The sequence below is a fragment of the Acanthopagrus latus genome, chromosome 13, assembly GCF_904848185.1.
Source record: "Acanthopagrus latus isolate v.2019 chromosome 13, fAcaLat1.1, whole genome shotgun sequence".
NCBI lineage: Eukaryota > Metazoa > Chordata > Actinopteri > Spariformes > Sparidae > Acanthopagrus > Acanthopagrus latus.
In genome coordinates, this window is record NC_051051.1 from 21192262 (window position 1) to 21204776 (window position 12515).

The following is a 12515-nucleotide window of genomic DNA, read 5'->3' on the forward strand; positions in this document are numbered from 1 at the left end:
CAGTGTGTGCGCACATGTGGCTGTGTGTGTCATTTCTGTTCCTCCTCAGATCTTTTAGTCGGTTTGTGAACCCGGTCCAAATGTCGCTCAGGGTCGGGGTTTCGTCTGAGCCAAATCCAGCCCGATAAAAGATGCCCATTGAAATTAGATCCACCTTAAGCCAATCAAAAGGAATTCACCCTCTGCCTGGTTATTCTATCGGCTTGATTAGAAATAACATGTCCTCGCAAATACAACAACCATGACCTTCACGGGTCATGCAGGAAAGTGGTGCTACGGTATAAATATTTCACTCACCGTGACGGTGTTTTTGTAGCTTCGAGACACTTCGATCTCATACTCATAGACCTCCAGTACAAATCCCCTCACCCAGATAGCCTGGCCTGTGTCCCTCTCCTCATTACGAGCTGCCAGTTTAAATTCGGGAAAAGCTCCATTGGTGGCCGCAGGGTCTCTACTCTCTCTACCACAGTGGGTGGTGGCCATCCTGAGAGTGCAAGAGCTCTGCAACTCAAATGGTACGCCACCAAATGGCAGAAAGTGTCCATAACCCGCTGCCACACACAGGGCCTCAGTGCGTGGCAGGCAGAAATACAGGCCATCACTCTCCTGGCAGTACTCCTCAAGGTGACAGGGCGCCAGCTGACAGTATACACTGTTGTCTGAGCCGTTGCAGTAACAGCGCTCTTGGCACTCCCAGTCCGTCCAGAAAGTCTGATTGGTGGCCAGCTGGCGGCCATGGCTCATGCAGCCACAATCGCTGCGTGCCACACACAGGCCGTCGCGCAGCGCAAAGCCTTCCTCGCACTGACACCCCTCCTGGCAGGGCAGAGGGCACGGCTCCTCAGGTTCATCCAGGTTGGAGCAGGTCAGAGGGCAGGCGCTAGTGCACTCCTCGAAGTGGCTGTTCTCTGGACAGGGAAGAGCTGAGACAGAAGAGCGAGGCAAGAGAGAGCAAGAGAGACGCAAACGAAACAGCCACATCAATTTTACAAGAATCGGACAAATACTGATTACATTACTTCACCATCAACCACACTGTCGTTTCACAGAAATTAGGCCCATTTAGATCCTTTCTGTTCGACAGGTCACTAGTTTAAACCAAATAATCCCTTTTTTGACAAACAGCCTTGACAGGAAGCAAACAATGGTGGTATTGTTAGCTTCCTGTCAAGGCTGTTAATCAGCCACATGTATTACATAACGTTAGCATGCATAATGTTAGCATTACCTTACAACCCATCGGTGGATGTCAACCACAATTGATGGGGTCATTTTGTAAAATACGGAGCAAGTTATTTATACTAAGATGAGGGACGCTACCATTATAGACTGAAATTGTAGCAATGCAGAGAAGCAGGAGTCAGATTTTAAAATGTAAGGTTGCTTAATAACAAGATATGGTTATACAGACTAATGTCTGCTAGAGAGTCAATTTCAAGGAGCCCTGGCACCATCCAGAGGTGGGTATTACATTATTCAATACATTACCATGCAGGCATTAGCTGGTGCTAATTTGGCTAAACTGGGCTAGCCTTGACAAGAAGCTAACATTACAGCTGGCATGTACTTAACATAAGCATGACATTACAACTCGGAAATCAGGTTTGATAGACATGGGAAGTCAAAACTTAATGATGGATAACCTTCTCAGCATTCATTTTGTGAAGAAAATTGTAAGATGTCTGGTTTAATCTGTAACACCGGTGCTGTCATGTTTATTAACCAGAAGGAAGAATTCCTGACTGTTATCCTGGTGTCCCTAGTTTTACACTCAACCGCTGTAGGATGGGATAAGGCCAGCTTGGACCCACCACAGCCACAGTGGATTTCACTGGTGACCAAGTTTACGGCAGAAAAAATGCTAAAATATTTGTATTTTTAATGCACTCTTAGATCGTAATCCATCGCCCCATCAGTGAGCTATGTTTTTTAAATCGTATTAATATCGTATTTAACCGAGGTCCTCCTCGTTGGTACCAGCTGCCCGTATCATCACCAGAACTCCCTCTAATGAGCATATCACTCCAGCCATGCAGCAACTCCATTAGCTCCCTATCAAATCCTGCACTGATTTCAAGATTCTGCTCCTCACTTTCAAGATCTTTCATAACCTGGCACCATCATATCTTGCTGAACTGATCCATATCCACACACCCTCCCGCACTATCCGATCCTCTTCTACCATCCAGCTCTTCGCCCCATCTGCCAGCCTAACCACAATGGGGTCAAGAGCTTTCAGGTGATCTGCCCCCAGACTTTGACACTCTCTCCCACCAGACATTCGCACTTCTGACACTGTCTCCACTTTTAAATCTCGCCTGAAAACACACTTATACTGAGTGGCCTATTCTGTATCAGATTAATCATACAATCACACTCTTGCCTATTCTCTATTCCACTCTATTGCACTATTCTTACCCCTGAAGCTCAACCCTGCCTAACCCGGCCTGGTTGACTTAATGTATGAGGTGTCCTTGAGGGCTTTGAAAGGCACCTTTAAATAAAAAGGTGCCTTATTATTATTATTATTATTATTATTATTATTATTATTATTACCATTATTATTATTATTATTATTATTATTATTATTATTATTATTATTATCACGTCTGTCAAAGTTTGACTAGCTTTTCTTTGTTACTAGCATGATTTAGCTGGGTACACTTTGACAGAGACAGTGGCGTTTTCTTTTATTGAAATGTGCCTCTTACCAAATTCAGAAGTCCTGTTACATGGGATACCTGCATTTTGCTAGTGTATATGTTAATACACGGAAAATAAACCTTTTTGCTTTTTGATGTGTTGTAGACAAGCTTGCTCCTTTTCATTTTTTTGGCCCGCACTAATATGGACAACTGTCATGTCGTCCATCTTTTTATACCATTCATATCTGTTCTCGGCACACAGAGACAATCTTTTCATCTTACGTTTTATGGCAAAATAATATCAGCCTGTTCCTTTAAAGTGAAGCTGAATCTACTCACGGCAGTTGGTGGCACTCCTCCATGAAGCGAGGCCTACTTGAGCATCCTGACAGGCGGTGGCGTATGCCTGTAGTGAAGAACACAGGGCTGAACGATTCCCTTCCTTTACGCACATGTTATACAAGCAGTTCCTGAAGAACGGTGAGGGGTTGACCACAGCATGACAAGCCAGAAATGAACTATTCCCCGGGTCGTTGATGTTTCCACACATCCAAGGACTCTGATAGAGACGCAAGTCTGTGCACATTCGATACAGGTCGTCACAGTCACCATTACAGGTGAGGTCATCTGCGATGGACCGCCAGCCCTCCGTGAACTGTTCTGTAGACTCAGCCAAGCGTCCATTTGGAAGGCGAAGGTCATCCGTTGAGTTGCTGTTGAAGACGCCACAAAGACCACAAGTAACATTGTAGAAGAGAGTGGAGAGGGAAATGTTGAGGAATCCCTGGCGTGTGTAGCTGACACGAAGCAGACCGTGGGACTCCACCACAGTAGCATTGCCTGGTGCTTTGTAGATCATCATTGTCTCCATGGGATGGACGTATGGGAGCCCCACTGGTTCACCATTTACCTGGAACAGAAAAAAGTGTCAAGGAACAAACAATTGAAAGCAGAATGGTTGTTACTCTCAAGGGAAAATACTAGCATGAAATCTGGAAATGTTGGGACAGAATGCAATCATTTCAAAATGAGCTGTGTTTATGGACAAAGGTTTTTCGAAGAGTACCTGAGTACATATAGTTATATAATTTATAATATAAATATAAATGAACCTTGCCCTATTTCTGCTTGTGAACAACTGATAGCACATGCCCGCAGGGGCAGTTTGGGAGATGAGTGTTTGTGCTGCTCCCCAGCATTGGATGCTTGACCAAAAAGAAAACATCCTTCTTTCTGACTGCACCTGATTAGACGATTCAGTGGTTGGTTGACTGCTCCAGGAATTAAAACTGGACCATCATGGTGGCCAATTTACAAACTTTTTCCTATGTTCCAAAAATGTTTCAACATGATGTGTGTCTGTAAACATTTTTGGTGTAAAATAAGCCATGCAGTTGCTGAATTTGTCTCTCTTTTAGATCACCAACAGTTTGTAGTTTTTCAGGAGTGTCCAGAGGCAGTAGACAAAGCTGCACGCTTGTGACTAGCCTAGACCTGAACATAGCAGCCAATGTGACACCCAGTCTTCCAAAACTCAGCACTCTTTTGTTGCTTCTGTCCCAACTTGTTTGAAATGTAGCAATAAATTCAAAAGGTACAAAATATTTCCAAAAATCAGTAAAGTTGATTAGGTAAATCAGTAGATATACTGTCTTTGTATGGTTTGATAGGATTAACAAGTTATCATAACTTTATTCTCAACCATTTCGGTATTCGTGTTGTCCTCACCTTGACTATATCAAAATCACTCCCTCCCATCTGAGCTTCCAGATTAGCCACTGTTACCACGACAGGTCTTTTCCAAGAAGGGCCTTTGTTCACCAGTCGTCTGCCCATCTTTACCTCCACCACTGAACCGTTAGCTGGCACAGCACCACACAACTTAAGCAGGTAGTAGGAGCTGTCATCTGGGAACAGCACGAAGGTCCCGTCAAAGGAGGATGTCACTGAGTTCTGGGTGATTGAGCAGACTCCCTCCCTCCGTGGGTAGCAACCAAGCAAGCCCACCTCGGCTACGCACACCTCACCCTCCCTACAGGACTCGTTGAAACAGGAGACTTCCCCAGCGGGCCCGCAGCTGCAGAGGAGGGTACATTCACCTTCTTCACCGCTGGGGCCTGCCCAGAAAGTGTTATTAAGAGGGTAATAGAGGCCGTTATGCTCACAGCCACAGTCTTCACGTTGTACGCAACGGCTGCCGCTGAGAACGTAGCCATCGTCACACTGGCAGCCCTCAGTGCAGGGGTGAGCACAATACAGGGGGGCGGTGAGGTCTGAGCAGGACGCTGGACAGGCGCTTGTGCACACTTGGTAATGGCTGAAATCTGGACATGACAAAGCTGAGAGAGAAGACATGATATCAGGCACAGGTGAATGAATGTAAGATTAAGAATCTGTGTAATCAAACTGAATCTCACCACAGAAGGTGCGAGATCTCCATGGGCGTATCGTGACACCAAGTGCCTGACAGGCCAGAGCATAGGCCTGGATGGCCTGGCAGAGTGTGGTGATATTATCCCTGTTGCTGCACATGTCGTACACACAGCTGTACACAAAGGCTGTAGGGTCCACTACAGCTCTGCAGTCCCTGAAAGGTCCATCAGTTTTGTTTATGAGCCCACAGTAGTCTGAGCGAAAGTAGAAGGCTTCTGTAAGAGGGTCGCACACGCTGCAATTCTGGGCGCAGCCGTCTGTACACCGCCAGTCAGTGTCCTCCGCTCGCCAGCTTCCTCCCAACTCCACAACGCTTTCTGCTAGAGAGCCGTCAGGAAGCACAGGATCGTCGGCAGGGTCATCATTATAGTTACCGCAAAGGCCACAAGTGTTATTGAAGTAGGAGCTGGGTAGGGAGATGGATGCATAATGTTGGCCATCATAGGTAACTAAGAGTCCAAAGTCTGTTTCTAAAGCAATGGCAACCCCAGACTGATACACCCTGATGGCACCGAGCTGGAGTTGGACAGGTAAAGTCTTCATCAAGCCGTCCACCTAAAGAGAGGAGCAGAGGACAAATCAGACACTGAACCATGGATGATGATAGGTTTGAATATATTTTAGGGCCACAGATCAGACAGAAAAGAGTGTCTGTATGACAAGGGCCAGAGGTTGATTGAAAACCTGGGACGCTGCGGTGAGGATACAACCTCAGGCTCTGCAAATGGGGGGCAGGCCCCACCCACTGAGCACCATGATTATTATTCTTTCAACCTTTTTAATGGCTTAAATGGACAGTAGAGTGACAGGAAATAGGATTGGAGAGATGTGCAGCAAAGGGCCGGAAGGCAAACTTGATCCCTGGGCAGCTGCAGCAGAGACACAGCATCTTGACATTCTCATGCTCTAGCTACCAAGTCGTCCCCTGATTCCAAACTTCACAATACTAAATTTAGGAGCTAATCTGTATGAAGTTAACAAACCAATTCCTGATATAAAAGGGGTCCACAGATTCTCACCTGGACTGTCCCAAGACTGCCTTTGGGCAACATGACTCTGTGACCATACACCTCAACAGTGACATCTCTGAGCCAAGAAACAGAGGTGACGCCACGGTTTTCATTTTTGGCCTCCACGCTGAAGAAGGGTAACCCTGCCACCTCCCAGCAGGGTCGAGCCAGCAGGTAGGAGCAGGTTCCCTGGAAGTGATAGAGGAAGCCATCGAAGGTATGGTAATGAGGATCGCCAAATACCACGCAAGTGCTGGTGCGGGTCGGCTGGCAGTAAAAGGCCCCTTCCTGCTGCTCGCAGGTCTCTAGCTGCCCGCATGGAGCTTCTTGGCACTGCACCTCATTGTGAATGTCAAGGCAGCGGCATCGCTGTGAACACTGGTCAGACAGCCAGAAGATTTCCCCTCGTCTGTAGTAACGCCCTGGAGAGGATATAGGAAAGATACAGCAGGTTTTTAGTATTTGAATGATTTGATTACTTAACTAAAGATAATATAGCTGCTTTGCAAAAGAAAAACTTGCCATTGTAGCTGCAGCCATTGGCAGGATCTATCAGTTCAGTGTCAACACGGAAGAACCAGCGCCCAGGGATATTCACATTGGTTGTCTGTTCAATGTTCACGACATCATTAGACCGTGATCCTGGCAGGTTGAAGAAGTGACCAATGTCTCCACCATTAAAACCTGACTGAAAAGGGGAAAGGCGTGAGGTACATGAGATGAAATGTTTATTATGTAACTTCAATAATGATTTTTCTTGAATGATCTTGGAATCACTGTGAGATTACCTGAGCCGTCGTTCCACCCAGTCCTGTTAATGGATCTCCACCACTGGCTGTTCCTGTGCTCCACGTGATTTCTCCATAGTTGAACATACTGAAGTACGCCATGCCATCTGAGATTAGTACAGTTTGGAATGTGTTCACCTTTTAATCAAACAAGAGGATTGAAATAGTTTTACAATGCGAAAAATACAGAAAAGTCTCATTCTAACGTACACAGAAATGGGACAAGGCAAGTGTCTAAATCATATATATATATATATATATATATATATATATATATATATATATATATATATATATATATATATATATATATATATATATATATATATTCTGTAGATCTGTAAACCACTTTAGAAAAATATTAATATCAAATCAAAGTGATGACAATATTAACTTTTTTGTATCCCTCACTAATCATGGTTCAATTGATTTGGGTGTACAAGATATTTTAAGCAAAGTTTAGACTTTACCGGGGTTGTCTGACTTCCTCCATAGAAGGTGACCTGGTGCCATGTTGCAATAAAGACCCAGGTGGCTGTAAAGGTGGGCATGTTTTTGAAGTACTTCCGGACATCTTGTGTTGCCCGTTCCAGTATTCCCGGTTCAGTGGACTCTCGGTAGTACACATCTCCGCGGATGCCATTGTGCACATCGGCCCAAAGTGGAGCAATAAATGATCTGCTGTCACTCAGAGGGAAAGCTTCTGGTGTGAACTGGCTAACCTGCACGTGGAAGGACACCACACCATTGTTGTTGACCTGTGAAAAGAACAGACAGGGTTATACTTCAGAAATAATCAACAATTAAACAATGCAATAAATTATTACAAAGGAACAGTTCACCCCAGAAATGAAAATTCAGTCATAATCTATTAACCCCAATGCTGATGGAGAGCTGGATTAAGTGTCATAGTCAACAAAAACATTTCTGGAGCTTGACAGCAAAATAAGGTTACAGCTAATGAATAATAGAAAAAAACATAAATTGGTGCCTTACGAGCTGTAAGCTATGACATAATTGAAGTCTACAGAAGCCAAAATATTCCAAACTGATTTCAGAAGAAGGTATTTACACCTTCGACATACAGTTGAACTTGTAGACTCACATCAGATGCAGTGCATGCTAACGCTCGTAGCTTAGCTGCTATAGTGAAAATTTCAGCTTAAAAAGGGGTAAATAATGTCTTTTCAAATCAGTTTGAAATCTCAGGGAATTTCAAGGCTGGGTTCAGGCCAAATGAAATGTATTGAACCACTTTATGTTCTTTTTTTTTTTTTTTTTTAAACATTTTTTATAACAAGTCCCAATCTATTTCAGTAGTATAGGAGAATGCTGCAAAAGTTTGGTCTGAGAGTGAGCTATAAATCAATATAAATCAAAATCAATATATTTTATTTATAGAGCCTAAAATCACAATCATATGGCCTCAGTGGGCGTTCGAATCGAAATAGTGACCAGTATCCTTAGACCCTTGATTTTAAGGGAGTAAAAACTTGCCATATAAAACTTCATCACACTTTCCATCAGTATAAGAGTTGTGGATAATTTTATGAGCTGAGGTTCTGTGCAATAATAATGCGAGTCTTGATCAAGGCTTACGTAGATGGAACGGTAGGGGATATTGAAGAAAATGAAGGGAATAAGCAAAGTAATTTCAGGTGAACTTCCATCATCCATCTTTGGGGTTTCTAGATCCCTATGGCCGGGTCCATATGGATACAAGATATCCTGAGTAGTAGCTAAAAGGAGAATAATGAAGAAAAACTAATTAAATTGACCTTTCCCAACCCTAAAAAATGAATTATTTGATGCAGAGGATAACATAATCCATAATCAGCACCATACCTCCTGTCCGTATAAAGATGCTGAAGAGTTGGAGCAGAATGACTGGACAGCCTGGCCTGACCATTCTGAAAAACAAAGCAAATAAGTTGAGAGATCTTATCAAGTAATTATCGTGTGATTCATTTTCTCATTATGTTACCACTTCTTTTCACATTGATAAATCCTGTCTGAGCGAGTGTTGCATTGTCTTAAAACTAATGGAAAGGTAGACTTGAGTCATAGGACAACTTCCCATAAACACAGCCGTTAGTCAGAAGTAGAGAGGAGGGAAAACCGTCAAACCAACGTCACGATCCTTCTTTAAGATCAGGCTCCCAGGTCTCCCCTGAGAAGCCCTGAAAAGACCCTATTATGCATGCCAGAACAATGTTTCAGGATCACATTTGCCTTACAGTCCCATGTGAGCCAGCAGCAGTGGACTACGGGACTCTCTGTGCCTCGTTTCCCTGCAGCTGACCAAACTGGCCCAGCGTCTCTGTGTCTGAAGCCGCAAGGCTGCTTAGGACCTCATTACCACTCCTATTTGGGAGCAATCCATGCCTTGTTGGCTAAAGGGAGAGGAGCATAAACACTGGGGCACTAATGGCTTTAAGTGAGTAGGTTTGAATTGCCAAGGTCCTTGCAGTGGCCCTTTGGGGCTGTTCAGTGCCTGGCTTGGCATGTTTCCCATTGGCAAAGTAGAGTATAGAGCCAAGTTGGCAGAATTTACAATCACCATGCAGCATTTAAAGTTAATTGTTTAATGAAAAAGAGTGAAACTTTAGAAGTATTGATTTTGCCTTCGGTTAATTCAAACATCCCTGCCAACTACCTGGAAAACTGAAACTGGTCCCTCCTGGGTACCATAGACTTTGTCAACCATTCTTACATTTTCAATCTGCATTCTCCTGTTTTTGTGTTATTTTGGACTTATCAACCACAGATATTGTTCTGACTTTCATTCTGCAGCTTTGGATTTGTCACCAGATGTAATTTGTCAATTTTTGGGCAAGAAATTAAAAATGACGATTGGTTGCCTTCATTGGTTGCTTCATGCTTGAGTCATACTGCTAACTCAATGTAACATGAGTGCGTCCATTCTGATACAATGGATAATGAGCTGTTGTTTCTCTGGTAAACACACCGACCACTTCGGCCTCCTTCCTGGTCTGCTGCTCCTCTTTGACTCACTTGTTCTCTGGAGCGGCTCTTTACTGCCAGTGTGTGTCTGGGCCAGGCAGAGCAGACAGGTCGAGTAACCGCAAGGTGAGCAGCCGTCGGGCTGCCCTGCCAACTTATATTTAGAAAACAGCACGCTAGCTAGGTAATTATTGTCTCATTTGTGGTGTGATTAAACAGTAAGTTCATTCTGGCCCTTCCTAACTCTTATTGTCAAGTGGACCACCAGGGCAACAAAGATGTCTGTCAGATTTTAAATAGGCACCTATCAGTTGAACTCGCCTTTTTTTTCACCTTCTTCTATCTAAAAATCTTGTTGGACTGCTGGGCCTTCTGACACTCAGCCTGTCTACTCTGCCACAGCCAGAAACACTGGCAGCAAAGAGCAGCATCGGAGGATAAGTGACCTCGAGAAGAGCAGTAGCAGACCTTGGAGGAAGATAAAGAGGTTGATGTATTTACTAGAGAAACTACCACTCATAAAGCACTGTATCAGAATCGTAGGGAAAAGTTACACTGTGATTTAACAGTCTGAGTCTAATGCAGCGGCCATCTGGCCTTTGGTATATCTGCAATGTCTCTTGTTTTTTAAACACCAGATATAATTATTTTAAGGTTCTACGTTAAAATTTTAATATTTGTTGCAGGACAAACTTCAGTGAGGGTGAAGTTTAAGTTCATGTTTTTGTTGGTGAGAATATGTTACACTATGTCTATGTAGTTTTGGCCTCCTAAATGTGAATATAGTGGCCAACTTGAATAAAAATGTTCAATATGTACTTTTTGATTTCAATGAGCAGAGGCAGTAGGGTGCATGGTGTTTCAATCAGGGTCCTGGTGAACCAATAAACCAGAATCTCTATCTAAACACCCACAACTTTTACTGTCCTGAAAACAATACTGTTGATGCGCATCTGCTGAGGTATGTGATTCCAGATGAATACTTCCCTCAAATCTCTCTAATGTGTGAATTCTATTCAGCTTGATGGTAAATTGTGTTCAGGTGTGCCAAGGTTAGTGAGCACTGCTGACAGAGGTCTGCCCTCATGTCATCGGCCTCAAATCAGACATTGTCAACAGAAAGATTACCACAATTGCTCTTTTGACTCTTGTGGCTCACCATCTTATCTGACTGGCGTTAACTTGATGCCTTTTAGCGAGGCGATTAAGATAAAGCCCCCGGGTCCTAAAAGATGAACAAGACACTTTAACATGAGTATCTGTGGGGTCACACACGGAGAGACAACTTTTATCATATCAAGTAAGACACATCCTTTATCAAAAGTTAATTTATGGTACATTTAATGTCCTGTCTTTTACATTTGAGCCTTGAAAATGAGGTCAGACCAATATTAAGGTGTGCATGTAAAAATATGTGATGATAAAGTAAATTGTTAAACGATAAGTAATGAATTTACATTCAAATGCTTTCTTTAAGAATTATGATATGATGTAACGTCAGTGAAAATCTACCAAGTTAAAGTTTACCAGTGGTTCCTAATTTAGGGTTTGGTCCCAAGGTGATTAATGTTGATAAATATTAGGTTGATTTAAAAAGAAATATATGCATTTTTCTTTTTTTTTTTTACATAAAACAATGTGAGAAGTCATTATTTGACCATAACCTGTGATGAGGGGTCAGAAGCTTTGTTTGAGGGGTTTGTGAGCCCTAAAAATGAAGCACAAAAGCAACCTTTTTTAGATATAAACAATTGTATTAGACCTTAACACAACCTATTATGCCCCAAATATTATCTGACCTTGTTTTGCAGCATTAGAAAGTTACAAGCCTAACGAGTATGAAATGATGCACTCACCTGCCGTCAGAAGATGGACATCTAGCACCTCAATAGTCTAACCTGGCAACCTCCACACAGCAGGGTCTCATCCAGCAGAGGACCATCCAGAGAGTGGAGGTGTTGGTGGTGATGGAGGGAGTACAATGAGGCAGTGCAGGTGATAGCTGCTGATGTGATGACAAGGAGTGTAGAGGAACTGGATGTCCTGATAGAATTAGAGTCCAATTCCAGCTCCACGGGATTATCAGCAGAAGCAACAACAATCCAAAAGGTGAATGGTAATGTCCTCCTGGAGATTCAAAAAGCACCTGTTTAAGCTGTGGAAGGAGCTCAAGAAGCAGGTGCAAACTTTACCTGGGATAGTGTTCAACTTAATCTGAGATCAGTGTTTGGGGAAGGGGGTAGGTGGAGGTGGAGGAGAGGGAAATGGAGGGGAGGGACAGCATAGGAATCTGAGGGAGAGAGGGAGTGGAAACAGAGCAATATGGAAGAAGGGGGAGAGGGAGGTCAGAGATGTGGAAATGATGGAGGGGAAGAGAATTGCTGCTTTAAATGCAGGAGATGAGGAATGTTTGGTACAAAGAGAGGCTCTCATGCAAGATGAGTGTCGAGCCTTTGGGCAGGATCTGTCATTAACACCTGCAAACTGCCAAATGATGATAAAATGTGTCTTTGGGTGGAGAATTTGGGGGGAACACTGTGGCCTTCATCTATTTAGAACAAGGACATTTGAATTTGAATTTTTCCTTCATCATCTGAAGCAGCATTTTAAATCATTTGTAGATAGTTCCTCTAATAATCGACAGTGTATTTTCTCCCCAAGTCTGAGGACTT

At 43.4% G+C, this 12515-nt stretch overlaps 1 protein-coding gene across 3 annotated transcripts in view; it reads right to left on the reverse strand.

Annotated features, from left to right (window-relative positions):
- tecta (tectorin alpha) overlaps positions 1-12515 on the reverse strand; it is a 28946-nt gene that overhangs the window by 12899 nt on the left and 3532 nt on the right. For all 3 annotated transcript variants that reach the window (XR_005078486.1, XM_037119043.1, XM_037119042.1), the window contains exons 2-12: positions 11700-11970; positions 8725-8789; positions 8479-8618; positions 7350-7637; positions 6880-7017; positions 6614-6779; positions 6101-6513; positions 5066-5636; positions 4377-4987; positions 2988-3558; positions 298-926 (exon numbers count right to left, since the gene is read on the reverse strand). Coding sequence is in view for 2 of the 3 variants with exons in the window: in XM_037119043.1 (XP_036974938.1) it covers positions 298-926; positions 2988-3558; positions 4377-4987; positions 5066-5636; positions 6101-6513; positions 6614-6779; positions 6880-7017; positions 7350-7637; positions 8479-8618; positions 8725-8788 (3591 nt within the window). In the remaining variant the exon portion in view is untranslated. The remainder of the gene's footprint in view (positions 1-297; positions 927-2987; positions 3559-4376; positions 4988-5065; positions 5637-6100; positions 6514-6613; positions 6780-6879; positions 7018-7349; positions 7638-8478; positions 8619-8724; positions 8790-11699; positions 11971-12515) is intronic.